Source organism: Rhinopithecus bieti, unplaced genomic scaffold, assembly GCF_001698545.2.
Source record: "Rhinopithecus bieti isolate Rb0 unplaced genomic scaffold, ASM169854v2 scaffold_56174, whole genome shotgun sequence".
In the NCBI taxonomy this organism is placed as follows: domain Eukaryota; kingdom Metazoa; phylum Chordata; class Mammalia; order Primates; family Cercopithecidae; genus Rhinopithecus; species Rhinopithecus bieti.
The window spans coordinates 3,178,087-3,206,026 of NW_016824749.1; the positions used below are offsets into that span (position 1 = coordinate 3,178,087).

The 27,940-nt window shown below is 42.1% G+C and overlaps 1 protein-coding gene across 1 annotated transcript in view; it reads left to right on the plus strand.

Annotated features, from left to right (window-relative positions):
- FAT1 (FAT atypical cadherin 1) overlaps positions 1 to 27,940 on the plus strand; it is a 127,467-nt gene that overhangs the window by 25,337 nt on the left and 74,190 nt on the right. Inside the window, 1 exon segment of the mRNA XM_017862632.1 lies at positions 22,423 to 22,737. Coding sequence (XP_017718121.1) covers positions 22,423 to 22,737 — 315 coding nt within the window.

The window sequence follows — 27,940 nt, forward strand, 5'->3', positions numbered from 1 at the left end:
CTCCTGGTTACTCCTGTGTCATTCCGGCTTTGAGACCGTGGCTGTATACTTTACCTTTCTTGCCCAAGGGATTAGCGAGGGCACCGGCTGACGTTCTTCCCTTTAGATAATGTTTCATGCACAGATCAGACTTGCCTGCTTCCTTCCTGAATTCATGACTTGGTTGTGGGCATAAAATGAGTTGCTGAAATAAGAAGAGATGAACATTTCCAGTTAGTCAAAACTAAACAGAATAGCAAATGAAAACCACACCTCCTCTGTTTAATATGTTACACCCTATCCAGAGGTGACCCTTTTTGTTCAAATTTGTTAAATTTAAACAAGTGTTCCTCTGTTTGTATTCCGTGTCTGAAAGTGTCTCGCTGCTGCGTTAATGCTGGTGGGGTAAAAAGGGAGTTTGGGGTTTTTTTGTTTGTTTGTTTTTTCCTGTTATCCCCCAAGTTAGTGATTAACATCCAGTCATTCACTTGTGAGAGGAATGTTGATTGCTTTGGAAAATACATGGTAATTATTTAAAGTGTCCTAAAGAAATGTGGTAGCTGTTTCATTCTGTTGAAAATGGGCCGAGCATCGGTTCCACTTTCTGTGCATGGCAGTGTTCCGGTCGAGGCAGGTGCGTCCCTGGGAGGAGCAGAGTTCATGGCCCTAGTAAGTCTCGTATGCTGCAAGAGTACCCCCTCCCCGGTACTGTCCTGACCCTTCTAAAGCATCCCCTTCCCAGGGTCCAGCACGGAAGCACTCCTATAACTGCAGTGGAGCCTTCATCTGGGATTGGTTAGAGTTATAATTGGAGAGGAGATTCAGTCTAGATGAGAAGATTAAAAAACAAGAGAATGTGGTTTAATGTTGTCAAATACCCATAGTTCATAATGACCTAACTGAATTGGTAGTTAAGACTCCTGTGTAATGAAGAATTTCTTACAGATTTAATACGTTCTTAAATACAGTAAACAAGAAAAATCCTGGCTTATTTCCTTAAGTAGGTAAGCATATGTTTATAGTTCTGTCTAAACTCTTAATTTACTTATTCAATTATTTGCATAAATGAATTATGTAATGCCTGTGTGTTGGCTCAGTGGATTTAATGAAGTAGCAATCTTACTGTTCTGTAACTATTGAAAAACAGCTGAAAAGCTCAGTTTTGTGAAATATTACATGCAGTATTTTGTGATTTAAAAAATTCCCTCTGAAGCTTTTGGAGGGGTCACTGAGGGAATTGAGCCGCTTTTACATTTTTCATAGGGATCTCTGATACCTGAAAGGATTAATAATAACTCCAGAAAGAGTAGAGTGAAGCTCTCCATTCTGATGATCCTTGATGGGTCTGTGACCACAGGGAGAAGTGGTTTATTGGGCTAGTCTAGAACCCTAGGAGGAGGCTGTGGGGAAATGAGAGTGAAAGGGAGAAGAGTGTCAAGTGTGCGTGCTCCAAGGGCCGCAGGTCAGAGCTGCAAGTCCTGCTGTAGGTCCCAGAAGGGAAAAGGCTTTGGAGAAATCACCAGTGGCCTTTGAAGGCGAAACTTTAGGAGAATTTCACAGAGGCAAGATTTCAGAGGGTGCAGGAAGGCTTGGGTGAATGCCTTTCCATGCATTCATTCATTTGGTAGTTGATGTTTATTGACCGCATGTAGGATGCCAGAACCTGCTCTAGGTGCCCAGGACTCCACAGTTTACCAGGTAGATGGTACTGTGTCCTTCTTGGAGCTTTCCTTCTGGAGAGAGGAGACATGAGTCAACACAGAGATGAGAAAAGCACGTGCAGTTTCAGCTGAGTGGCGCTGTGGAGGAAAACAGGGCAATATGTTAGTGGATTTTTGATGGAGTGGTCACCTGAATGACAAGAATGAAGAGCCAGCTCTTTGAAGACAATTTTTAATCAGAGGAGATAATAGTAGTCCCGAAGCACACGCTTGTGTGGCAGAAGGTCTGGGATGAGGTAAGTGAGGTAGGTGTGTGGCCAGGACATAAGGCTGTGGTCTGTGGCTGAAGGTGAATGGTAGGAATACCAGGGCAGTCAGTCCAGGACCCCTTACACGGGAGTGACCCTGCCTTACCACAGGAGAGGACTCCCTGTTTTGTGGCACACGCTCTTCCTTTTTCCTGCTGCTGACTGTCCGCTGTCCCAGAGTCCCATCGCTAGTTTTTATCCCAGTCCAAGCTTTCAGCCTGGTTCCCCCGTGGGGCCCTCAGTGATGTTTGTAGTCACTGATGACAAGGAGAAAAGAAGAAAGAAGTTCCTCTGATCCGTTGTGCTGTTCCTTTCAGTGGCCATGTCCTGCCAGACCCAGTGTCCTCTTTGCTAACAGACTTTCTTTTGGATGTAAACCCTTGAAATAAGATTGCTGTTTTAACTGCTTTAAAGCAGATCGTTAGAAGCAGTTGTTTTCTTTCAGAAGCATGTTTTTATTTCCAAAAAGTCTGTCTTCATGCATACGCTTCTTGTTAGAAACATTTACAACTTTTTTTTTTTTTTTTCTGAGACAGAGTTTCATTCTTTTGCCCAGGCTGGAGTGCAGTGCTGTGATTTCGGCTCATTGCAACCTCCGCCTCCCGGGTTCAAGCAATTCTCCTGTCTCAGCCTCCCGAGTAGCTGGGATTACAGGTGCCCCCCACCACGCCCGGCTAATTGTTGTATTTTTAGTAGAGATGGGGTTTCCCCGTGTTGGCCAGGCTGGTCTCGAGCTCCTGACCTCAGGTGATCCACCCACCTTAGTCTCCCAAAGTGCTAGGATTACAGGCGTGAACCACCACGCCCAGCTAACATTTACAACTTTTAGCAATTCAGAAGATCAGTAATAATATTTTGAAAGAAATCTTAGGAGGTGTCTGATTCCTATTCCTGACTCTGGGTGGCAACTAGATTTTCTTCCCGGCCGCTAGATGAGGAGATCATCCAGCATCCCTTATCTCCTCCGTACGACAACGAGTAGTTTTATATGTTGGGTGACTAAACCCGACCCATCATGCTTTATTTTTATTTTGGTGATCATGACATCTTCTAGCAATGACTTCTTTTGAACTTGGTTAGTCGTTAGTTGCAGATCTGTAACCAGTTCTGGAAAAGGACTTTTGACAAAATGTAATGAAAGTAAGTGAAGAAAGATAGTTATGGAGGCAAAGTTGGACTACTGTTCCTTTCTTTGTCCCAGAAATTCCTTATTTTACTTCTCCTAGTTTTTATTATCATTTCATTGAAATGAAACTTTGAAATGTTTTATAAAAGTGGCTCTTCACTGGGGCTGGAGGGAACGTTTATGGCAGGCCTCACTGCCACTTCAACGGTATTGATGTGTACTGTGCACGTTGAAAGTTTTTTACACTGTTAAGTGAAATAACTCGTTTATGTGTCTCAGTGAACAAAGTTGCCGCAGGATTCTGAATTTCTTTTGTGCGGCACGTGTGTATGTATTTCACTTTAGAGCACTGCTGATGCTAGTCCCTTGTCTTTATAAGGAATAGTCACCTGGTCTTTACTGTAAGTGATTCTGAGTTCTATTCCGAATGCCACTTTCATAATAATGTGATTTCTGTTAGTAGCCAGTTTCTGTCTGGAATAATAGCATCCTTTGTAATACAGAGGTTAGGGATTAAGGCGTTATACCTCTTTAAGAATCTTTCTAAATCTTGGTTTTGCTTTAGTTTCTTAAACATCAAAATAGATTTAATAGATTAAATACCTTTATTTTTATAGTAATTCTTATAACCCGTATATCTCCCACTTTTAAACAGGAGGAATAATAAATATAGATATAAATAGTAAATATAGAGAGGTATAATACATTGTCAAAGTCATGCATTTATTAAAGTGCTGAGTTGGGACGGTCAGCAGGCAGGCTGTAAGGATGATTGGTTATAGGAGCAATACTTTGAAGTAACAGCCTTTGAGAATAAAACCTACATTCACTCTTGTTTCCCTCACAATTCCAAAATAATTCAGTAATATTCTTGTCTAGTGATTGGGATGTGTGACTAAGTCGGTCATTGATACCATGTTAAGGTAGAGCGGATTATTTTTTAAGCTTTCTTAGGATTTGGTTGGCAGATACTAACTCTGAGATAGTATCATTGACTCTTGCTTTTCCTAATGTTAAGCATTTCCCTCACCAATCAGAAAAGCCGTTCTCAGTCTTAGGAGATTTGTGTTAATGCAAGCATGCACCTCTCTACTAGGTGCCACTCTCGAAAGTAGACTGAGATTTAAAGAGACTTGGGTTCCGGTTATGGCTTTGATTCAAGCTCTGCAACCTGATAACCTATGAAGTCATTTATTCCCTGGACCTTGGCTTCCTTATCTGTAAAATTAGAGGGTTGCACTAGATGATTTTTATTGCTCTCTTTTAATTCTTGTTCTTTGCTGCTTCTTTGGTTTGATTATTTAAGATAACCAAACACCATGCTTTAGAACTTGGAACGTTATGAGGTAGTGTTCGTGTAGGAGGGCAACTGTCCACTACATGTGCCTTCGTAAAGGTGTTTGGCGGTGTTTTCTTCCCTTCCAGATGGGCAAGGGAGGAGTGGTGCCTAAAGAGAGAAACAGTACAGAAACGATCGTGTGTAATTAAAGCCTATCCAGCCAGTGTTTTCGCGGTGGTGTCACCAGCAATGATAAATTCAGTCATCGTCAGATTTCATGGTTTTGTTATATGCTGTATTACTTGAATTGGTTAGTTTTATCTTACTAAAGAACATAATAGGATGGCATAGCCTTTGCTTCTCAACATTAGTACCTCTTTGCATGTCTTTTTGAGATGATTAGGTTAGTCTGTTGAATTGTATTTCTTTTTTAAAGACAATAATTAAAGCCAGGGGGCTGGGCGCGGTGGCTCGCGCCTGTAATCCGAGCAATTTGGGAGGCCCAGGCGGGCGGATCACGAGGTCAGGAGATCAAGACCAGCCTGGATAACACGGTGAAACCCTGTCTCTACTAAAAATACAAAAAATTAGCCGGACCTGGTAACAGGTGCCTGTAGTCCCAGCTACTCGGGAGGCTGAGGCAGGAGAATGGCGGGAACCCGGGAGGCGGAGCTTGCAGTGAGCTGAGATCGCGCCACCGCACTCCAGCCTGGGCGACAGAGGGAGACTCTGTCTCAAAAAAAAAAAAATAATAATAATAATAATAATTACAGCCAGGGATATGCCAGCATTATTTCAAAATAGGCTTATCAAGTGAATATCTTTAAAAATCTCTTTAATATTAGGTTAAGTGAATCGAGGCTTTAAGTTTCGTCATGTTGGGATTTTTCCCTTTTCTAATTATGTAATGCAAGCATTGGAAAAACTTATTATCTTCTATTACTGGGAATAGTTAGCGGTAGACAGGTTAGTTTACTGGGTCTGTGAATTATGGTTGAGAATTGAAGTAGTTGTTTAGATGGCACCTTTAAAAAACTTTTTTGAGTTTCAGATGTTAATAAATAGCCTGTTACATCAAACCAACCAATGCAATAAAATAAGTGGGAAAAAATATATGATTTCTTCACCGCCCCTGTCATAACTTACTGAATGAAAAGGCAATTTCTATCCAAGAGTTTAGCACAAAGTCATCTTTCAAAAATCATCTTTAAAGCTGTAGACTTGATGACAAAGCATGCATGCTTTTCCTTTTGAACCTGTATATCTGATACTCTGTCATGAGCTGGAAATATCTGGGCTTTAGGAATGGCAACAATGTTTTAAGTACTATGCTATTTTTTTTTTCCATGTTGAATTTGTGTTTAGGTTTTAGAAAAAGCAGCGTTTTCTAAATAAGATGTGAGATACTTCCTGCCTATGGATAGAAAACAAACTCAGTTTCCTGAATTAGACTCTCAGAACATGCTTCTGACACCAGATGTGTCCCCAACCCCCACATTTTTTTTGTTTGTTTGTTTTTGCGACTCTAGCTCTGTCACGCAGACTAGAGTGCGGTGGTGCAATCTGGGCTCACTGCAAGCTCCGCCTCCCGGGTTCACGCCATTCTCCTGTCTCAGCCTCCAGAGTAGCTTGGACTCCAGGTGCCCGCCAGCCACCATGCCCAGCTAATTTTTTGGGTTTTTTTAGTAGAGACAGGGTTTCACCGTGTTAGCCAGGATGGTCTTGATCTCCTGACCTTGTGATCCACTCGCCTTGGCCTCCCAAAGTGCTGGGATTACAGGTGTGAGCCACCACTCCTGGCCGACCCCCACATTAAACAAGCAATCATTTCTGCCACAGACACCAGCTGGGTGTCCTGTAATTCAGTTGTGATGCCATCTACCTAGGGACAGTCACAGAGCCCACAGGATGGGGCTCAGTCGCACAAGACTGCTCCCACTTACGATGCCATCTACCTGGGCACAGTCACAGATCCCACAGGATGGGGCTCAGTCGCACAAGACTGCTCCCACTTACGATGCCATCTACCTGGGCACAGTCACAGATCCCACAGGATGGGGCTCAGTCGCACAAGACTGCTCCCACTTACGATGCCATCTACCTGGGCACAGTCACAGATCCCACAGGATGGGGCTCAGTCGCACAAGACTGCTCCCACTTACGATGCCATCTACCTGGGCACAGTCACAGATCCCACAGGATGGGGCTCAGTCGCACAAGACTGCTCCCACTTACGATGCCATCTACCTGGGCACAGTCACAGATCCCACAGGATGGGGCTCAGTCGCACAAGACTGCTCCCACTTACGATGCCATCTACCTGGGCACAGTCACAGATCCCACAGGATGGGGCTCAGTCGCACAAGACTGCTCCCACTTACGATGCCATCTACCTGGGCACAGTCACAGATCCCACAGGATGGGGCTCAGTCGCACAAGACTGCTCCCACTTACGATGCCATCTACCTGGGCACAGTCACAGATCCCACAGGATGGGGCTCAGTCGCACAAGACTGCTCCCACTTACGATGCCATCTACCTGGGCACAGTCACAGATCCCACAGGATGGGGCTCAGTCGCACAAGACTGCTCCCACTTACGATGCCATCTACCTGGGCACAGTCACAGATCCCACAGGATGGGGCTCAGTCGCACAAGACTGCTCCCACTTACGATGCCATCTACCTGGGCACAGTCACAGATCCCACAGGATGGGGCTCAGTCGCACAAGACTGCTCCCACTTACGATGCCATCTACCTGGGCACAGTCACAGATCCCACAGGATGGGGCTCAGTTGCACAAGACTGCTCCCACTTACGATGCCATCTACCTGGGCACAGTCACAGATCCCACAGGGTGAGGCTCAGTCCCACAAGACTGCTCCCACTTACGATGCTATGTGCACCCTCCAGGTTGTTCCACCCGTGCTTCTAACAGAGTGGCTGTAAACCAGCTTCTCATGACCCCTTCCTTGGGTTTCATTAATTTGCCAGAGCAGTTCACCAAGCTCAGGGAAACATGTTTACGGTTTACTATAAAGGATACAAATGAACAGAGCCAGATGAAGCAATTCTTAGGGCAAGGTCTGGAAGGGTCCCAAGTTGCAAGTACGTGAGCGTCCGTCCTGTGGAGCTGGGGTGCACCACCCTCCTGGCTGGGGGAGGTGTTCTTTTCACCTTCTGGAAAGCCCCTCTCACTTGGTCCTTTAGGGGTTTTATGGAGGCTTAATTAGGTATGTGAGGTTGATAAAATCATTGGCCAGTAGGGGTCAACTCAACCTTCAGGTCCTCTTCCTTCTTAGAGGACGGGGTGGGGCTCTGAGTTCCAGCCCGCTAATCACATGGGTTCCCTGGCAGCCAGCCCCCATCCTGTAGTTACAGTGATTTTCTAAAAATCACTTCATTCACTTAAGCCCAGGCTTGCTTGAAAGGGGCTTGTTAAAAATAACATAAGATTCTCTTCTATATTCTGGAGCTGTTGAAGGAACCAAGGACAAAAGGCTGCATTTTTTTTTATTTTAATTTTTATAAAGACAGCATCTCACAGTGCTGCCCAGGGTGGTCTTGAACTCCTGGGCTCAACCGATCCGCCCACCTTGGCCTCCCAAAGTGTTGGGATTACAGGTGTGAGCTACCGCACCCAGCCTGAATATTTTTTAAAACAAAAGGTACTTTTATTGATCCAGTCACTGAAGAAATGACAGGGCACATGATCTCGTTCCTTTTTGTGACTGCCTAGTATTCCATCACGTATATGTACCACGTTTTCATCTAGTCTATCACTGATGGGCATTTGGGTTGGTTCCATGTCTTTGCTATTGTAACTAGTGCTGCGGTAAACATACCTGTGCATGTGTCTTTATAGTAGAATGATTAATATTCCTTTGGGTATATACCCAGTAATGGGATGGCTGGGTCAAATTGTATTTCTGGTTCTAGATCCTTGAGGAATCACCACACTGTCTTCCCCAATGGTTGAACTAATTTACACTCCCACCAACAGTGTAAAAGCGTTCCTGTTTCTCCACAGCCTTGCCTTTCCCTGTAATTTCTTACACGCAGGCCTATGTATATATATTTATGTATATAATATATATATAAGTAATATATTAATAACATATAATATGAATCATATAATAATTTAAAAATATTTAAAAATGACATATGTAATATATTTACATATCTATACATGTATAAAATAAAGTGATAATAGACATATTTCATCTATAATATTGATATATAATGTCTATTACATTAATTTACAATAATAAATATATATTTTATTATTATATTATAATAAATTAATACAGTAGGCCAGGCTGGCCTCCACCTCCTGGGCTCAAGGATCCTACTAGATTGGCCTCACAAAGTGCTGGGATTACTGGCATGAGCCACTGTGCCTAGCTATTTATTTGTATTTTTATCTTCTCTGATACATATATTTTAGTAACCACCCTGCTACTTAATTATAAATAGTGTGTTATAATGAACATTTGTGTGTTTTTGAATTTGTTTTTTCTAGTGGTTAGTTTGAATATACACTTTTCAACTGCTTGATAACCCTGTGATGTTTATTTTCATATTCTACATCTTCTGTTATCACTTTGTTTTATTAATGGTTAGTATTAAAGAAGAAAATGTCACTCTCAAATGAAATGTTTATTATTACTTTGTTAAAGAACAGCTCTCTTAATGAACGACTTTGCCCTCAGAGGAAGTTAAGGACAGAGATAATATAAGAACTACTGAAGTTATTCTCTACTTTTCATTTCTTCTTGTTTCAGTTCTGTGCTTTAATTTTTAGTAATGTAGACACATGACAGTTATTTGAGACTTGCCAATCTATTCTTACATAGTCTTTTAATGTCTCCAGCAAGAACTGTCTTCATAGTCTCTAAACTGATGAATTAGCAGTAATTCGTTTTCCTCCTGTTGAAATTCTGTTTCAGAGTACTTTATGAGATTTGTTTCCTGTTTGCTTAAAATAGTGCAGATTAGATACTTCATTTGTCTGCCCCACGGTTACCACTAAGAAATCTTGGTTGTGATTGTTCCATTTCTGAGGATATACTGGGTATTGTAGGAGGTTTGTTGAGTTCTGATTGCTTACCTCTCAATTTTAGAATCCTGATACATACAGGTGTGCCCTCTTTTGTGATTTCAAAAAAGTGCCAAATTAGAAATCTTCAGTTATCTAAGTATGTTACACCGTTCTTCATAAAAAGAAAAAAACAAAAACCTGAGTTTAGAAAACAGGCGAGTTGTGGGATTAATATGCATTTACAAATTGATGTTTTGCTTTAACGAAGATTCTTGGCAAGGTTTAACATCAAATCTTGCAGTGCATTTAGATTATTAGATGGGGTGTTTGATTTACTGTGAAGCGTTAGCATAAAAGGACATACCTGGAGTTTCTCCTAGGTTATCAGTGTCAGCGATGCACTTCAGGAGTGGGTCAGCTTGACCTAACTTAAGTTTCTGAGGTCTTAACAGGTATTGGGTTTGGCAGCAGATTGGATATTAGAAGTAGCTGAATACTGCTTGTAAATAGTTCGTCTTCAGTTTGCAATTTTTAAAGGTTAAAGATTTGAATTAAAATTTAAGAACTGCTTTGTGGTTGAAATAAAATTTAATAGAAAAGAAGTTTTAAAATTTGATAAAAGTGGAGGCTGGAGTAAAGAAAAATGCTACTTGGGAATGGATGGGCAAGGGGGCAGCTTGTACATACAGTCCATGACCACAGGGACCAAAATGTCAGTGGGACTTTTATTTGCTTCAGTTGGCATTCATTTCCTGTAAAACACACCTTCCTTTTTGTAGAGCTGAGTTGCATGTAATTCTTAGGTTTTATTGTGAGAGCAATAGTTGCGGTTTTCTGTATTTGTAATCTGTTTGCAGGTGCCTAAAGAAACCTTAGAAACAGGAAAGCTGGTTCTCCTACCAGCTGTGTGCATTCTAGGACTCCAGAGACAACTGTCTCTTTGGAGAGAGTTCTGTTTATACAGTGACCAATGTAGTGCTTGACTGTAGCAGGAGGAATCTCATTCCATTCCTTCTTTAGCAAGGGAGTGCTTGAAGGAGTTTGGCATGAGGCTTAGTCATTTCAACTGACATTTTAATCATTGAATAGTGCCTTGTCTTCATGCTGGAACACACTTTGCAGTACAAGTGCTTTAGCCAGTTGTTATTCAGCCTATGAAAACCTGTAAGTCACTCTAACTTTTAGAAGTTGCCTTTACATTTCTGAAATTCCTTGACTTCTCCTAATGTACTTCAGATTAACCCTTTATACATGTTGGTTTAAAAAATATTTTTATATAATGCATATATATTTCTTCTAGAAACATTAGAAAATATTAACAGGAAGAAGATAAAATTAACTCATCCGTATAACTCACAGTTTTCTTGCGTATCCTCTTCTTGTTTTGTTTTCACAAAATGAATTGACATTTATTTTAATCACTTTATTACCTTGCATTATAAAATTCAAGCAGGAACTCATAACTGAAGAAAGGATTTATTTGGCCTTTGTGTAAAAGATACTTAAATAATAAATGGAAAATAATTCTTAAGGTACCTCGTTGTTAAAATACTATGTTTCCCTTCTCAAACAGGCACCCTTCTTTTCCTTCCCTCTCTGCTGGTCCAAGGAATAAATTACTCTTTTATTTAACTGTCTTCTCGTGAGACCCCAGTTTGCTCTCCTTTTTGCCTCTTTTGCAACTTGTAGCACACCTGGCACATGGTGGAAACTCATTCTATGTTGAATGAATTAAAACAGGTGCAAATCAGTAATGCCAGGTTCCAGATTAAGATCCAAGCCAGTACAAACAACATTAAGTCACTTGTTGATGAAGAGGATAGTATAAGGTACAGTTTTTTAAAATTGGTTGTTGGTGTGTGTGTGTGTTAGACAGGGTCTCCCTCTGTCACCTGGGCTGGTGTGATCATGGTTCCCTGCAGCCTCAGTGATCCTCCCAACTCAGTCTGGAACTACGGGTGTGTGCCACCATGCCTGACGGATTTTTTATGTATTTTTAATAGAGACAGGGTTTTGCCATGTTGCCCAGCCTGGTCTAGAACTCCTGGGCTCAAGTGATCCTCCCAACTCGGCCTCCCAGAGTGCACAGTGGTGGAATTACAGGCGTGAGCCACTACATTTGACTGTTTTTTTTTTTTTTTTTAATTGCCCAGGGTGGAGTGCGGTGGTGCAGTCTCAACTCACTGCAACCTCCGCTTCCTGGGTTCAAGCGATTCTCTTGCCTCAGCCTCCTGAGTAACTGGGGTACTACAGGACACACCACCATGCCTGAGGCTAGTTTTTTTTTTTTTGTTTTCAATGAGATTTCTTTCCTGAAGAGGATTTTTCCTTAAAACATTTCTGTTGATCTGCCACAAAACTTTTACAGCTGATTTACAGTTTAGAGCTCTAGATCTGCTACCTACCACTCAGTTTTTTAATAGTTAATAATAGTATTCAAGACTCAGTTATGATATTCTCAGAATTAGATTCAGTATTGTTAGTATAATGCCTTATACCTACTTACACATAGTATATTTCAGTTAATATTAATTTAGCCTATGTGGGTTTTTTTTCTTTCTTTCTTTCTTTTTTTTTTTTTTCTTTTTTTTTTCTTGGAGACAAGGTCTCACTCTGTTGCCCAGGCTTGAGTGCAGCAGCACCATCTCGGCTCACTGCAACCTTGACCTACCAGGCTCAAGCAATCCCCCTGCCTCAGGCACCCAAGTAGCTGGGACTACAGGTGCCTGCCACCACGCGTAGCTAATTTTTTTATTTTTTGTAAAGACGAGGTTTTGCCATGTTGCCCAAGCTGTACTCGAATTCTTGGGCTCATGTGATCCACCCACCTCAGCCTTCCAAAGTGTTGGGATTACAGGCCTGAACCACTGTACCTGACTGCATTTTAACACATGAAGATGATATGATAAACATAGTAACTTCCTAAATAGAGAGCAATGTTGGATTCTTTTTTTATATCCTTTTTTCTTTTCTCTCCTAAATGGTCCTGGTCACGTGGAGTTCTTGAACTTTGTACATGGATCTGTCTGGCCTTCCTTTAGTTGAGTTATAATTTAAGTTCCGTCGCTCCTCCCCGCAGGCAAGTGCTGGTCCACCTTGGTGGATGTGTTACCTGTTTGTCCACTAACAGTGAGTGATTGAAGAGAGTCAGACCTGACTGTGAATCACAGCTCTGCATCTCATAGTATCCTGTGGTTTGATGTGTGGGCTCTGGAGCCAGTCAGGTTTGGGGTTCTGGCTTCTCTGCTACTAAAGTTGGATAACTTAGGATGACTCCCTTAACTTTTCAGGCTAAGTTATTAGATGCAAAGCTCTAAGATGACTAACTGGTAAGGTAATCCATTAATTCATTGGTTACTTTATTACTGGGTAAATAACTTTAGACCAGTGACTTTTGAGCCTTAAGCGTCTGCTTCTGAGTATGGAAAATGAGGGGAGACCACTGGGCTAACCAATGAATTGTGAAGATTAAACAATAGGGCATCTTAAAGCTTTTGCATCCAGTCCGTGTAAGGTGGGAAGAATAGTCAACACTGAAATTGCGTATCTTCTAAAATTTACAACAGACTTCTAGAAGCTTTGCCACTGGCAGGTAAAATATATCTTCTGTATCTTAATGCCTCCAAAGGCTGTCTTGTGGATGTAATTTTATCCAATTAATAGGTGTCCAGATGATAAGGTTTTCTACCCAAGGTGATCCTCTTTAAAAGGAGAGCTTATCCACAAAAGCCATCATTAACAATATTAATGATTCTGACAGGGAAGTCAGAACTTGGAGTCACTCCTCAACACAGTGGGATGACATGGTTTAGCAGAGCTCACCCTGGGAGTGACTCTTTGCACAGCTAAAGAAATCCCTGGCCTTGAAACATGATGCTTAAAATCTGATGATGCACTTAATTAATAATACGTGTTCATAAGTTTGCAAGTCAGAAAGCTTCCTCAGCTAATTTTAAAGTGATTGCAGCAATTTTAATTAAAAGAATTGGTAGGTATATGTTTTAATTAAAATGATTTAAATAGGCAATCTAAATAATGGAAACAGTGACAGTTGCGTTTTTGCTTTTCCTTTTATCATTAACTTACGATCTAACTCTGGGCAATGTGATTATAGAATTTCTTAGACCTAAAGCTTTGTGTAAGTAGTTACATATATAATACTTTAGTGTAAGTTATCGAAGCTGCCAGAATATCCATTGTCATACATCTACTCAATTTTAATGAAGCAGAAATACTTAAAAGTGAAAGTACATCTAAGACATATACAGAAAAATAAAACAAGAAGGTTCTATACATAAAACCTTCTCATATTGGGCTGAGGTATTGTTTTGTTTGACTTTTATTGTATACATTTTAAATACAGATTTTTAAATCCATGGTTACAGAAATTTAGAGATTAAAAAGTTGCTGTTCACTGGATTGATTTTATCTGCTGATCACCTTGTTTATTTCGGAACTTTTTCCTCTGCATATGTAATTGTGTGTGTGTGTTTAAAAAATTTTTTCTGAACAGCAGTAACAAACATCATATTTTATATATTATGCATTTACATTTTTCACTCAATTTCTGTATCACTGACATTCTTCCATGTAATTAATATACATGTCTTCTTTTTTAAAGCTGTGTATGTACCATCATATAATAAGTCCATTCCTTTTCCCGCCTGATACAATGAAACTCGCGTTAGCCCAGATTTTCAAATGTTGGGAAAACAGCGTCTGGCAGCTACATTTCTGGATTGCATTCAAGTCACAACTTCTCTGGTGAAATTTGCAGGTTGCGTTCAGTTGCCCCATAATCTTTGCTCTAATTGAGGGGCAGCCAGGGACTCCAAAACATTTAGCACGGTTGTCTGGAACCTGACTTTTAGGGTTGAATCCCAGTTCCCTGCGAATGAACTGTGTGACTTCGGGCAAGTTGCTTGTTCTGTTTCCTCTCTATGAAATAGGATATGATAATGTTACCTACTTCTTAGGGTTGCTGTAAGGAGTAAATGAGCTGATGTGTAAGAAGTTCTTCTCTGCTGTATCATGAGTCCATATATGCTGTTATGTTGCCATCCCCATCAGTCATCATCAGGCCTCTGAGTTTGCTCACAATACAGATGGCTTCTCAAAAAATGGCACTCGTGGCGCATCGCTGGTTTTGAAATATTGGGTCATGGTGGTCACTGACATGACTTCAGTTAAACTGGAGAGAAGGAAATTATACGTGATTTACTGTATTTTTATCAGTAAGGGGGCAGAGGAGTACCTGTACGGTACACGAGTATACTGCCTAGCAGTTTGGCCCATGAGGGGTGCTTCTTAGTTGACTTATTTTCTTTTACTTATTTTGACTTTTTTTTATTACCAAAAACATAAAATATTTATAGAAGTGGTCTCTAGCAATTAAAATTTTAATTATTAATATACGTATACACACATAATAGAACATTCTATTTTTAAAAGTACTAGAACTTGTTTTTCTCCTTCTCTTGCAAAATAAACTATTAAACATTGGTCTTTACATATTCCTTATGTTTTATGATTAGCAACTCCAGTGAAGTAAATAGTAATATCATATAAACTTTGGGTGAAAGGAAAGTAAAAAATGTTGATTTTAGTTCTGAGAGCATTTCCTGTGTCATTCCCTGAGAAAGTAGACTGAATAGCCATTTTAGAGTCTTAAATGCCTTCAGCCCAGTAGACTCCTGTTTTTTCATTTCTTGTTCTATTTTAGTCCACAGTAGTAACATAACTTTGCCAACTGATGGCAGAAGCAAGAACATTAAATGTATGTTTACACACACACATACACACACACACACACACAATCTACTGAATTGTTTCTAAAAGAATTCAAATGTTTTGATTTATGAGATAATACTGCATGTCAAACTGGTATCGTTATTTTTATTTATTTATTTATTTTGAGATGGAATTTCACTCTTGTTGCCCAGGCTGGAGTGCAGTGACACTATCTCTGCTCACGGCAACCTCCGCCTTCCGGGTTCAAGTGATTCTTCTGCCTCAGCCTCCCGAGTAACTGGGATTACAGGCGCCCGCTACCTCGCCCAGCTAATTTTTTGTATTTTTAGTAGAGATGCAGTTTCAACATGTTGGCCAGGCTGGTCTTTAACTCCTGACCTCAGGTGATCTGCTGGCCTCAGCCCCCCAAAGTGCTGGGATTACAGGCATGAGCCACCATGCCCGGCCCAGTTATTTTAAAGAAAGGCTAAATTGCAGAAATTTTGCTTTTTGTATGAAACTCATTTTACAGCTTTTCTTTGTATATAATAGGCAAAACAAGTAATAATTTTTTCTTAATTTACAGTACATTATATTTTGAATTAGATTGTTATTTAAATCTTTAGCCTCTAACATGTAAAGTTTCTTATACACACATTAGGCTCTCTCAAGGTATCATCAAGATGTAGAAATATTAACATTATCAGTCTAAATCTAGTATTTAATGAAAATGAGATTAAAAACAAGTAAGTTCAAGAGAGTTTTTAATTGAAGGAGGAAACAATCTACATATTATGAGCCCTCATAGACAACCTTTTTAAAAAAATAAAACATTTGCAGAAAAGTGGAGCAGAAGGTGGAGTGCTCGTGTAACTCCCTGCTCCCTGCCCTCCTTCTCCTGTTGTTGACATCTTACATTAGCATGTAAGATGTTACAATTAAAGAATCAGTGTTGGTACATTGTTACTAACTAAAGTCCGTAATACATGCAGATTTTCTGAGTTCTTACCTAAGGTGCCTTCTGTGGTCCAGGCTCCCACACGACATTTAGTTACCTCTCTCTGGGCGCCTCTTGCCTGTGACTGCTTCTCATCCTTTCCTTGTGTGTAATGGATATCCTTTTTTTAACACCTGCTTCTTAAGCACTCACTATTGACCTGGCCTTGAACCAAACATGTAACAATTCTTTGTCCTTAAAAAGTTTGCATTCTAATAGGAAGCTTACAGTCTACTTTTAAAATTTGATTTTAAGGAAGAATTGTTGTCTTTTAGTGATTAATATTTAATGTGACAATTCGGAGATGTTTAGTCTTTGCATAATTAGCAGGAAAAATTGAATAACCATTTATAGATGATGGTATGCAGCAGCAGAGAGACTGGCTGTCCGGTGTGTTGACGGTATGTCTCTTCTTTTTCAGTGAGTGTCGTTTTCATATTTGGGAAAATGCTTATTTTCAAAAGAGTTACTCTGTTTACGCTGAGGATATTGAATTGGAGAAAAGAGTTTCTAGTAGTCTGTTGTTGCCTGGAGGGAAAATATCATTAAAAGTATATCTCACATTTAAGGTTTTCTTGTGATTGAACAAAGCAGCTTTTAATACAGTTGCTGCCTTAAGCAATTGTATGAAAAGTTTAAAAAATTAAGTATGTAACATGATATATTGCACATTTATGGTGCTGGGTTGTTGCTGATGATAAGTATTTTTGAGCTGAAATAGCTGAGGATCAGAAAAAACAAGGCTTTGTTGAAAGCCTTGGCATTAAGGCTTAACTGGGAACCAAGGCCTGTTAAAGAAAATAGGAAAATTCTCAGAGGAAAGGTATTCTGTGGCCATGGGAATTTGAATCAGTTAAATTATTCTTGGCCAACATCATAGCTGTAACTTTATTTTTGCCTTAAAAATTACTGTGTTGCAAGAGTCCTGTTCCACCTGTGTCGGCTGGAGGGATGCTGGCCTTTCCTGATCAAGGACTCTTCCTTAGCAGCAGCAGCAGCCAGCAGTGGCAGGGAGTGTAGGAGTTAGTTCAAACTTTGATTTACTTTTGAACCATTTATTGGAGCAACCCTGTAACCTCTGAATAATCAGGCCGTGGAAAGACAGCAGTATCTATTTAATTAAATAAGTGGACATTAATGAATCCTTCCATAAAGAAATTTTGCTGTGGGCTGTATTTTCAACTATATTGGTCAAGCTCTTTTAGAAATCACATTTTCCCCCTTCAGTCTAGTTCTTCACTGTATGCATATTTACAATGAGTTTCCATAGTGACATCTGGTGGTGGATTTGAAATCCTGGAGAGTATGTATGTTTGGAATGATTAATATTCTTACTTAATAACTCCAAATTTCCGGCTTCTTTCAGATGTTTCAGGTTATTAACAACTTCATTGTATTCTCAAGGTTGGAAAGCTAGACATTTATTCCTTCTGTAATGCTTCATTCCAGTAAAGGCGTGGCTTCTGATGCCACTGCTGAGTGGCACACGTAAGAAGCCTGTCTCAACCTGTCTTCTGTGCTCCAAATTCACGTCATAGCATCACGCAGCAGCATCACGACCGCTCTCACTGCGTGTGCATGGCAACCTCCTGACAGGAGTGGCAGAGTTTTCCGTGTCACCCCTCTCGTGGCTTTGTTGCTCCTGGCGTCTGGCTGACGGGAATCCTGCGGAAGGCCTGGGCTGCACCCCTCGCTCCTCACAGCCTGGGCCCACGCACCTGCTGGCTGCATGCTGTGTTTGCTTTCAGAAAGGGAGAAGGAAGGGAGCGCAGAGAGGAGGGGATGCGGAAGACAGGAGGGAGAGCACGGAGGAGAGTGTGGGGGTGGATATAAATAGGTGCCAAACAGATGAGGTAGTGAATACGTGTAAATAGAAAGATACCTGTAAAAACTATAGTTTTGTTGGTTCCTTTTGTCTCCAGCATGAGTTTATAACCCACTATATAAAAAAAGTACTTACTGAGAGCTGATTGGCGGACATTCGTGGATGAAGAGAAATAGGTTGGGAGAGAGGTTGAAGAATGATCATGGTTTGATTCACATCCAGTGACGGCTGGACGTCTTTAGTTTTATTTTTGTTTTTCTCTGTGTTAAAGGCACTAATTAGAAGTCTTCCTGATGGAAATGTGAACATTTGTTTCCTTCATGGAACTGAGATAACTGCTAAAGTTACAGAAGAAATCAGTCTGTCATCTGTAAATGCCAGTTGAGGCTTTAGGAAGGACTGGGGAAAGGAAGGTAAGGTGTAGGAACAAGAACTCCTAGTGACTTCACAATTAACGGCAGCTTTAGGTCAGACTCGGAGACTGCTGGTGTGTCGCTCCCTGCAGAAACCAGGGCTCCCTTAAAGAATGGTTTGGATTGGGATGAACCCCTGGTTAAGGAGATCTTCACTCTGGATTCTGCACTCCACATGTTTAGCTTCTTGGAGTTGGACAAATCATTTCCACGTTCTTTAAGAACAAGGGAGTTGCACTGGAGGGTTTTGAAGGCGTTCCCAGTCCGATGCTTGATTCTGAGATGGCGAAGGCTAGCTCTACCCCGGTCTTTCTTCACACATATCTAGACTCTCACTCAGCCATCCTGGACCTTCGTCCTGCCCCCGATTCAAGATGGGAAGCTCAGGGCTTTGACCGAGAGATCTCGGGCTAGCGCGATAGGCCCACGGGAAGTTTCTTCCCCGGGCTCCTGAAGAGTGTATCTTGCAACTGGGTTGACAGGTTAAAAAGCGGAAAACAAAGTAACTTGGCCTGCTTAAGGCGTCCCTCCACCCACTTTGTGCCTATACAAAGGTTTTCTGCAGTGACTAGAATCGCGCTTAGGTACTGAACCCCGAAACTCTGAGCCGAGTCCTCAGATCCTCTCCTCTCTGTTGTCCTGCACGAATAAGGAAGACCCTTCTTTCCACACTGGGAAACTCCTCGTGGCCTTTCCTCATGGTTGTAGCCCCACCAGGTCCCCAGCACCTTTGGTGTCCGACAGTGTTGCTGTTGATTGACGGTGGTGACAGCCCACCGCCCAGTGGAGAAGACCCTGAGGCCTGGAGTCCGACTGTCCGGCTCAGCTCCAGATCCCACCAGTTAGCTGTTGACCCTGGCCATGTTTCCTCATCACTCCAGGGCTTAAGCAAGTTTCTTAATGGATCTAAGCTTCTCTTTCCTCATGTTTAAAGTGGGGATGAAAATCATGCAACTTCCATGTTGTTTCAGTGATTTAATGCACGCAAAGCATCTAGTAACGTGATTGGCGTCCATGAGGAATCTGAGAATTTTGGTTAGAAGATGAGATTCTTCGACGTGCCCTCCTTTCCCTTTGGCAGTTGAAATTTATAGTTCTCCTTAAGTTGTATTCAATAATTTTTTTATCTTACAAAGAGGTAATAATTAAAATGCATCGAAGCAGAAGCTTATCTCAGCAGTCACGATAGGCATTCTAAAAGTACACAGTCATGAATTCATGCAATAGGAACATCCAGCATCTCACTTCGTTCGTATTGACTGTTTTACCTGCGAATTACGCAATCCTAGTTTTCTCCCATATTTGAATAGAGCCACTTTGTCGCATCAGTCTTAACCTTTAGTAATATCCACAGATTACTGGGGACTCTGACCGTCCCTTCTGATGGACGTGGCCGTCCCCCACCCCCTGGTGGTGCAGTGGCTGGGTCGGCAGGGACCGCTCCCAGCAGAAGCCATCTCAGAATTGCACACTGCAGTCTGGACGCTTATGGCCCAAACTAGAAATAGGGCACGATGGAAAATTGTAGCTGTTTCTGTCTGTGATTGCACACCTCAGATGTGCTGGTGATATATTTCCATTTCGTATTTCTTTTTTCCCTTGAGATGAGAGAAAGCTATTGTGTAGGAGTGAACATTTAATACATTCCTGCTGCATACTGACATGTGAAACAGATGGATGAAGTAGGACGTTTGACTCACCTTTCCCGAATTACCACGTTAAGTTTTGCTTACTCTTTTGTCATAACAGCCATAGGACTGACAAGGATGTTGCTGGTGCTGAAGACAGAGATTTGTGGTATCCACACTCCAGCTCTGCCATTCACCGTGGCCCTGGGAAGGTTCCTCATCTCTCTCAATCTGAGTTTTTCATTAGTGAAATGGAGTTAATAGCATCACATATCTAGGCAGGCTGGATGTAAAGATTATAGAAGATAATGCATATGAGACACTTACCACAGGGCCTGACATTTAGTAAACACTGAGCAAATTGTTTCTGTAATTATCGTTTTTAAATGCCTGTATGTCACATTTGGAGGGGCACATTTTAAAACAGTGGATAGAAGCATGAATTGGTGGAGGATTAGAACTCAAAAAAGGTAGATTAAAGCACCATGTACCTGTCTTCTTGAGATTTTCTAATAATACTTCACCTGTCAAGTGAATTTTATTACATTTTAATGAAGTGGCAGCACACAGGGGGTGCTGTGTACATTTTATTAATGTGTGATCCTCCCGGAGAGAACATTCTGTTATCCCCTGACGTCTTTGTATCTGTGGATAGATGTGATGAATCAGAGAAACGGAAAGGTTATTATTTGCGCCTACAGACAGATACAATTTTGCTAATTTAGCAGACCAGTTGAGTGTGGGTAGGTTATGCTTGGGTTAGAGAATAAGGGAAATATGTTTGAGCTCATCTTCAGTTGTCTGCTGTGCAGAGGAACCAGTTAGGTCCTTTTTGTTTGGTTCTGAGGTTTCTTCCATGTTTCTAGAAGCAGTATTATACAGCCTTTCTGAAGGTTCAGTATGAATTAATGAAGCAATAACATCATTGTAATGCTTTTGAATGGCAATAAAGATTCATTAATTTCACATTTTATTTAGCTAAGTTTTCTATTTTAAGTTGTAAGTCCTTTTGGGGTATTAGATATAATTATCCTTCATTCAAAAAATGAGTTTTTCTGATATTAACCTGGAGTAAGTTAATATTTAATTTTGTGTGATCAAAATTATGAATTACAACAGTGTATTTTTGTCAACCAAACGTGTCATTGCTGAGCACAGGTGAAATTGGTAATTGGTTATTTTTCTCACAGTATTTTGCGTTTAACGGGAAACTTCAGGGATTCTAGAGCTTCAGCATTTGCAGAGTCCAGCCTGTACCATGGTGTAGAACACTGGGAGTATCATTAGTTCCGAGTGATCAATCCATGAGAAAACGTGCAGTGAGATGTTTTTGGTAGACAAAGGGCGAGACTGCATCGCTGAATAAAAAGGTGGGACTTGCCAAAGAGAAATGGCTATTTCTGCTTCTTATCCCCAGAGGAGGTAAATCCTGGCTTGAAGTTAAGTTTTGACTGGTTTCAGTGGCTGGACCAAAACATTACAGATACTCTAACCCTCTTTGTAATCATCTAATTTCATCTCTTGCTAGTTGACTTACTAAGAAATGTATCCTAGTTTGGGTCCCAGTTGAGGACTTTTCTCTATCAACCCTGTATAAGATACTTCAGGATTTCACTTGTGTATTTAATACATTATTGTGCTTTATGTAAGGTGCTGGGGATACTGGTATTTAAGATGACGTGGCCTCTGCCCTTTTGGAGTTTATAGTGTAGTTGAAGAGTTTATATTTTTATAGCATGCTGGTTGTCTTCCCATTTGTTTGAGGCGATTGAAAGAAATAGAAGGACCTCAACACTCAGGAGATCTGAGCAGCCTGTTATTGTGGACTTTGAAGGTTGCACTTTGTTGCCTTTGCCACTGTGAGAAGGGGTATGTGTACAGACCGAGCTGTCCGGAGGATGCTGCTGCTCCTGCCTTTTTCCTTAGACAGTGACCGCCACACGGATACAGCGTGGGGAGCTGGGTTGCTGGACTGTGGGGTCTGAGATCTGGGCCATGGCTCTGGCGTCCTGAGTAGCCTCCAGGAAAGTCAGCACATTTCTCAACCAACTATACACTTCACGTATCAAAAAATGAAGTGTTGGGCCATTGGATGATCTCTTAGTGCTCACCTATTTTGCGACTTCAATGAGATAATATTTTTAAAGTGCTCCATTTAGTGCCTGACACCTGATTCTGATAACAAACACTTTCACAGCCTGTATTATGTGCCAAGTGTTCTAATCATTATACGCATGTTAGTTGAACATGCTATTGTTTTCTCCATTTTAGAAGAAAGGAAGCTGAGTCACAGAAAGGCTAGTGACCTTGCTCAAGGTTATGCACCTAGTAAGAGGCATATAAAGCCCTCAGTAAGCCGGAGTTGTTGACACTTTCTCAAGCTGGCAGTTTTGGTTGTTGACGTGCTGCTTTACGTTTTTCTTTTTTCTCTCTAGGTGTCATAGAGACGTCAGATCGACTGGACCGTGAATCGACCTCCCACTATTGGCTAACAGTCTTTGCAACCGATCAGGGTGTCGTGCCTCTTTCATCGTTTATAGAGATCTACATAGAGGTTGAGGATGTCAATGACAATGCCCCACAGACATCAGAGCCTGTTTATTACCCAGAAATCATGGAAAATTCTCCTAAAGATGTGTCTGTGGTCCAGATCGAGGCATTCGATCCAGATTTGAGCTCTAATGACAAGCTCATGTACAGAATTACAAGTGGAAATCCACAAGGGTTCTTTGCAATACATCCTAAAACAGGTATGTGTTAATACTGCTGTGTGCAATGTTCATGGTTATGCTCTTCTGTTAGGGGGAAAAGTAAGAATTAGCATTTATCTGTTACATACTTTTGTTTTTTGATAAATTGTTTTCCTTTTGAATTATTCAAAATAAGCCTTTATTTTGGATAAAAATTTAGCCTAACGGGGCGCGGTGGCTCACGCCTGTAATCCCAGCACTTTGGGAGGCTGAGGCGGGCGGACCACGAGGTCAGGAGATCGAGACCATCCTGGCTAACATGGTGAAACCCCGTCTCTACTAAAAGTACACAAAATTAGCCGGGCGTGGTGGCAGGTGCATGTAGTCCCAGCTACTCGGGAGGCTGAGGTAGGAGAATGGCGTGAACCCGGGAGGCAGAGCTTATAGTGAGCCGAGATGGTGCCACTGCACTCCAGCGACAGAGGGAGACTCCGTCTCAAAAAAAAAAAAAATTAGCTTTTTTAACTTTGAGTTTGCTTTTATAAAGCTATTTTACGATTATGCTCATTAGTAGGGTTTCACTTTCAGGTTAAAAAGCAAACATTGTTATTTCAGTAATAGCTCCTAAATTAGTGATATATCTTAAATTTACAGCAAATTCTACTGCTGCTAAGAATTTGAATTGTCCTAAGTCCACTTTTTGTAAAGAATATTAAAAGAGTTTATTTCACAGTTCGCTAGTTTTGTAATGTTTTAAGGTTCTCCAGTAGAGCAGTGCTGTATGTGCAGGTGATAAGGGATTGGGATTAAACAGTTTTCAGACTGGAAGCGGTTGCTTTCCTGAAGTGACACCCCAGGACTTTTGCTTCTAACATTTTTTCCATCGATGTCTATGACTGACTCCCCTGCTTCCCAGAAGACAGCTCCTTGACCTCAGGATCCTCCTCCAAAATTTTTATAAACTTCTAATCTTTGTTCCTTACTGCACAAGTGATAACTGCATTCACCCTCCTTGTGAAATAAAGGAAAAGTGAGCTAAAAACTAAGTGCTGAAAAATCAGAAGGCATGGTCAAACATAAGAAAGTCAGAAGTATATAAGCATTGTGAGGATGAATTTGGAGTCCAGAATGTATGCCTCTCTAGTGGCAGTCCCAGACCTCGAGAGAGAAATCTAGAAGTAAAAGCCTTGATAGATGCAATGTGAGTGTGAACAAAAACCCTCAAAGAGATGTTTTCCTATCCTCTTCCCAGACCCCAACAATCATCATCACAGAAGATTTCTGTGAACAAGTGTGTGCTTGGGGGGCTGGGGGGAGATTCCACGCACACCAAGCAGCGCACAACTTGGGAGCGCTTTCATTCAATTCTGACGTGTTTTTTTGCCGGGAGACAGCCTCAGATTCTCAGTTCCCAAGAGTGTTCCCTTCTTCCCCCCAGTTGCAAGCCCAGGCCTCCGCAACTCCTGATGGACCAGCTCCAAGTGAGGGTTCCCGTGACCTCTCTTTGGGTTCTGTTACTTTATTAGAGCAGCTCACAGAACTCTGGGAAACACTTACAGTTACCTGTTGATTACAAAGGATATTTTAAAGGATACAAATAAACAGCCAGATGAAGAGATACATGGGGGCAAAGTCTACAAGGGTCCCACGCACAGGCCCTTCTGTCCCAGTGGAGTCGGGGTGCACCACCCTCCGAGCACCTGGATGAGTTCTCGTTCACCTTCCTGTAGCCTCCATGTGTTCAGCGGCCAGAAACTCTGAACTCTGCTTTCTTGGGCCTTTTATGGAGACTTCATTACCTAGGCGTGATTGACGCATGGACAGCGTAGGACAACATGTGGTTGACAGAGGCCTGTCTCCTCAGATTCTTCTTGGCCTCTGTCTGCAGTGTTTCCACCTCCAGGATATGGAGCGGGACCCTTTCTGGAATGAGGGGCTTATGACGCACAGTCAGATTGGAGTCCTGCCTTGGCAGGTGGAAGGAGAGTGGCAGGTGGTCTGGAGAGAGATTCTGTTTCCTGAGGCAAAAAGTGCTACAACATAACCAAAGACTGTAACGGCTATGGGAGTGACAAGCCAGAAACCATGGACAGAAACAAATATACACGCTTCCGCACAACACACATGTGTATCATATCACAGGTGGCAGTTCGAGACCAGAACTACCCCTGCAGTAATTTGTTTGATGAATTAGGCTAAGCAGTGGTTTCCATTTTCTTGTGTCTTCTCTCTTTTAGATTAGATTAAGTCCTCTGTGAAGAGGTAGATGAGCAAGCAATAAATATGATTTTGGATATCTAAGCACATGGCATAGGTCTGGGCATAACACATATTTGAGGAGTAGGAGGAAGAAACTGAGGAGATGATACAGCTTAGCATTGCTGTGGGGAGCCTTGAAAACCCTGGGTTCTTCCTGGGGCCCCAGAAATGATGATGTGGCTGCTATGGTGTTATGTCTTGTAGAAACATGATTAACACGACATTGCCTCTCCCCTTTAAATCTCTCTATTCTGACAACTCTAAAGAAAAGGTGTTTGCAACTCTGTGCTGTTATCTTCAGCAGGAGTAAACCCTCTCCAGGTGTCCACAGCCAGCACCCCAGCCCTGGTGGGAGTACAGGCATTCTGCTGGCAGGGCGGCAGGAGGAAATGCAGTGGAGTGCACACAACACAGAGGCTTTCTTTTCTTACGAGTTGAAGTCAGGTAATAGTGGAGGATACCATAGTTAGTACACAGCAGGATTTGTTGTGAAGTACGTTAAAAACTATGATTAGTAAAGAAGTCTCAACGTTCCACAAATCACCTAAAGTCTCTGAAGATGAAGAACCATATTTTAGCTTGGGAATTATTAATATAGGAAATACAGCTTCATAAGATCGGTTTCTAGATGATTCTCTTCCCCCAACTCAGCAGAAGATTGGGGTGTGATCCTCAGGACCCAAAGTGCATGTGCCTCATCTTCTCACAGCCTTTAAAGCAGACTGACTTTTCACAGGTTGGTCGGTATCATGGCGGCTTGATTGGGAAGGCTGATGAAAGTCTGTCTGGCAGAAAAAAGTGCTTGAGAGTTACTGACCCATTGCACCACCTGGAGACCCTAAATCGTGTTACTTAATGATTAATGGCTGAGCAAGGAAATCACTGGGCTGGAAATCAAGAGATCCGGGCCATAGCGAGGCCTTCCCTCTGGGATCCTGGGGCAAACTGACTTCTGGGTCCTTCAGTTTTGTGATTCGGGTATTTCTGCACCCCTGTTAAGGCTTGTGTGTGTAGAGTGCAGGAGCGCCCAGGGTCGTTCAGGGGACAGGTGCCACAGCTGCTTCCACTTGCAGGTGTTAGAGTTGCTCTGTTAATGAATATAAGACAGTCAAAAATCTAGTAGATTGATAAACTTGTGCCTTTGAATAAACAAATTACAAATTTGCTGGAATAAAGTGGGCCTACTTGTTTCTTAGTGGGAAACATGAATTTGGGACCCGGGTGATTATCCTCAGTGTGCAGCAGTCTAGAGAATGCTTCAGTTTATCATCATTTAAAGCGTTTGTTTGTGCATCAGGTACAGTCACCTGTGGCTGAATGCCAGGGATGCATTTTGAGAAACGCATCATCGGGCGATTTTGTCATTGTGTGGACAACACAGAGTGTGCTTACCCAAACCTAGATGGCCTAGCCTGCTACACATTCAGGCTGTATGGGATGGCCTGTTCTAGTCTACAGACCTATATACCATGATCCTGTACTGAACACTGCAGGCACTTGTGACACGTTTGTGTGTCCAACATAGCTAAGTATAGAAAAGGTGCAGTAAAAATATGATATTAATCTTTCACAGCCACGATCGTATGTGCAGTTCGAGCGTATATGCAGCCCGTGGTTAGCTGAAACATCATTACGCAGTGCATGGCTGTATTTATTTACGGAACTTTGAAATTATTTTCCCAAATCTTTGAAAGTTCGTCGTCTACAAAAGTGAAATAACCAAGAGGAACTGGTGTGTGCAGCAGTGTGGCACAGGCCCTCACGGGTCCGGTGGAAGTGTGGCACAGGCCCTCACGGGTCCGGTGGAAGTGTGGCACAGGCCCAGTGGAAGTGTGGCACAGACTCTCATGGGTCTGGTGGAAGTGTGGCACAGGCCCTCACGGGTCCGGTGGAAGTGTGGCACAGGCCCTCATGGGTCCGGTGGATGTGTGGCACAGGTCCGGTGGAAGTGTGGCACAGACTCTCATGGGTCTGGTGGATGTGTGGCACAGACTCTCATGGGTCTGGTGGAAGTGTGGCACAGGCCCTCATGGGTCTGGTGGAAGTGTGGCACAGGTCCTCATGGGTCTGGTGGAAGTGTGGCACAGGCCCTCACACAGGTCCGGTGGAAGTGTTGGCACAGACTCTTCATGGGTCTGGTGTGACGTTGTGGCACAGACTCTCATGGGTCTGTGTGGACAGTGTGGGTCACAGGCCCCTCATGGGTCTAGTGGGAAGTGTGGTGCACAGGCTCCGGTGGAAGTATGGCACAGCCCGGTGGACGTGTGGCACAGACTCTCATGGGTCTGGTGGAAGTGTGGTACAGGACCTCTCACTAGGTCCGGTGGAAGTGCCAAGAGGAACAGGTGCGTGCAGCAGTGTGGCACAGGCCGTCACAGGCTCGGTGGAAGTGTGGACAGGCTCTCACGGGTCCGGTGGAAGTGCGGCACGGGCTCTGACGGGTCCGGTGGAAGTAGGAAACTGGCAGTGGGTGTGACTGTGAAGAGGAGGCCCTGTGGAACAGGTACTGGGCTGATTGTGAAGGTGGTAACAATAGATTGATGGAGAGGAGGTAGAAGGTGTTTTTATGTTGGGGGCAATTTGAAGGAATAGTGAGTTGGAGACCAAGAAATAAGTGTATAGGAGATGGCTACACTCAGTGGAAAACCTCGAATGCCAGAATAAGGGTGAAAGAGGTTATTTGTTATTTTTATTAATAAAACTGACCACTTTTTGAGAGTCGGTATAAAGTGCCTTGCAACATTTTGGATAAACTTAAATAAAATGACCTTACTAAAAGTCTTTTGGAAAAGAGGAAGACATCTCTGCAATATTTTTCTCTCCTTACCCTTTTGTCATAGTATAACAAAATATTTTAAAAGCCACAACCAAAAACCTTCCTAGGAGTGGGTTTAGTGAGTGATCTTATGAATTTTGTGCTCTAAACAAGTTTGAGTGAACTTTTTTGAATGCTTTTTCTCTTCAAGATTTTTGTGCTTAATTGTGGTGCCAAGAACTGTCTGCA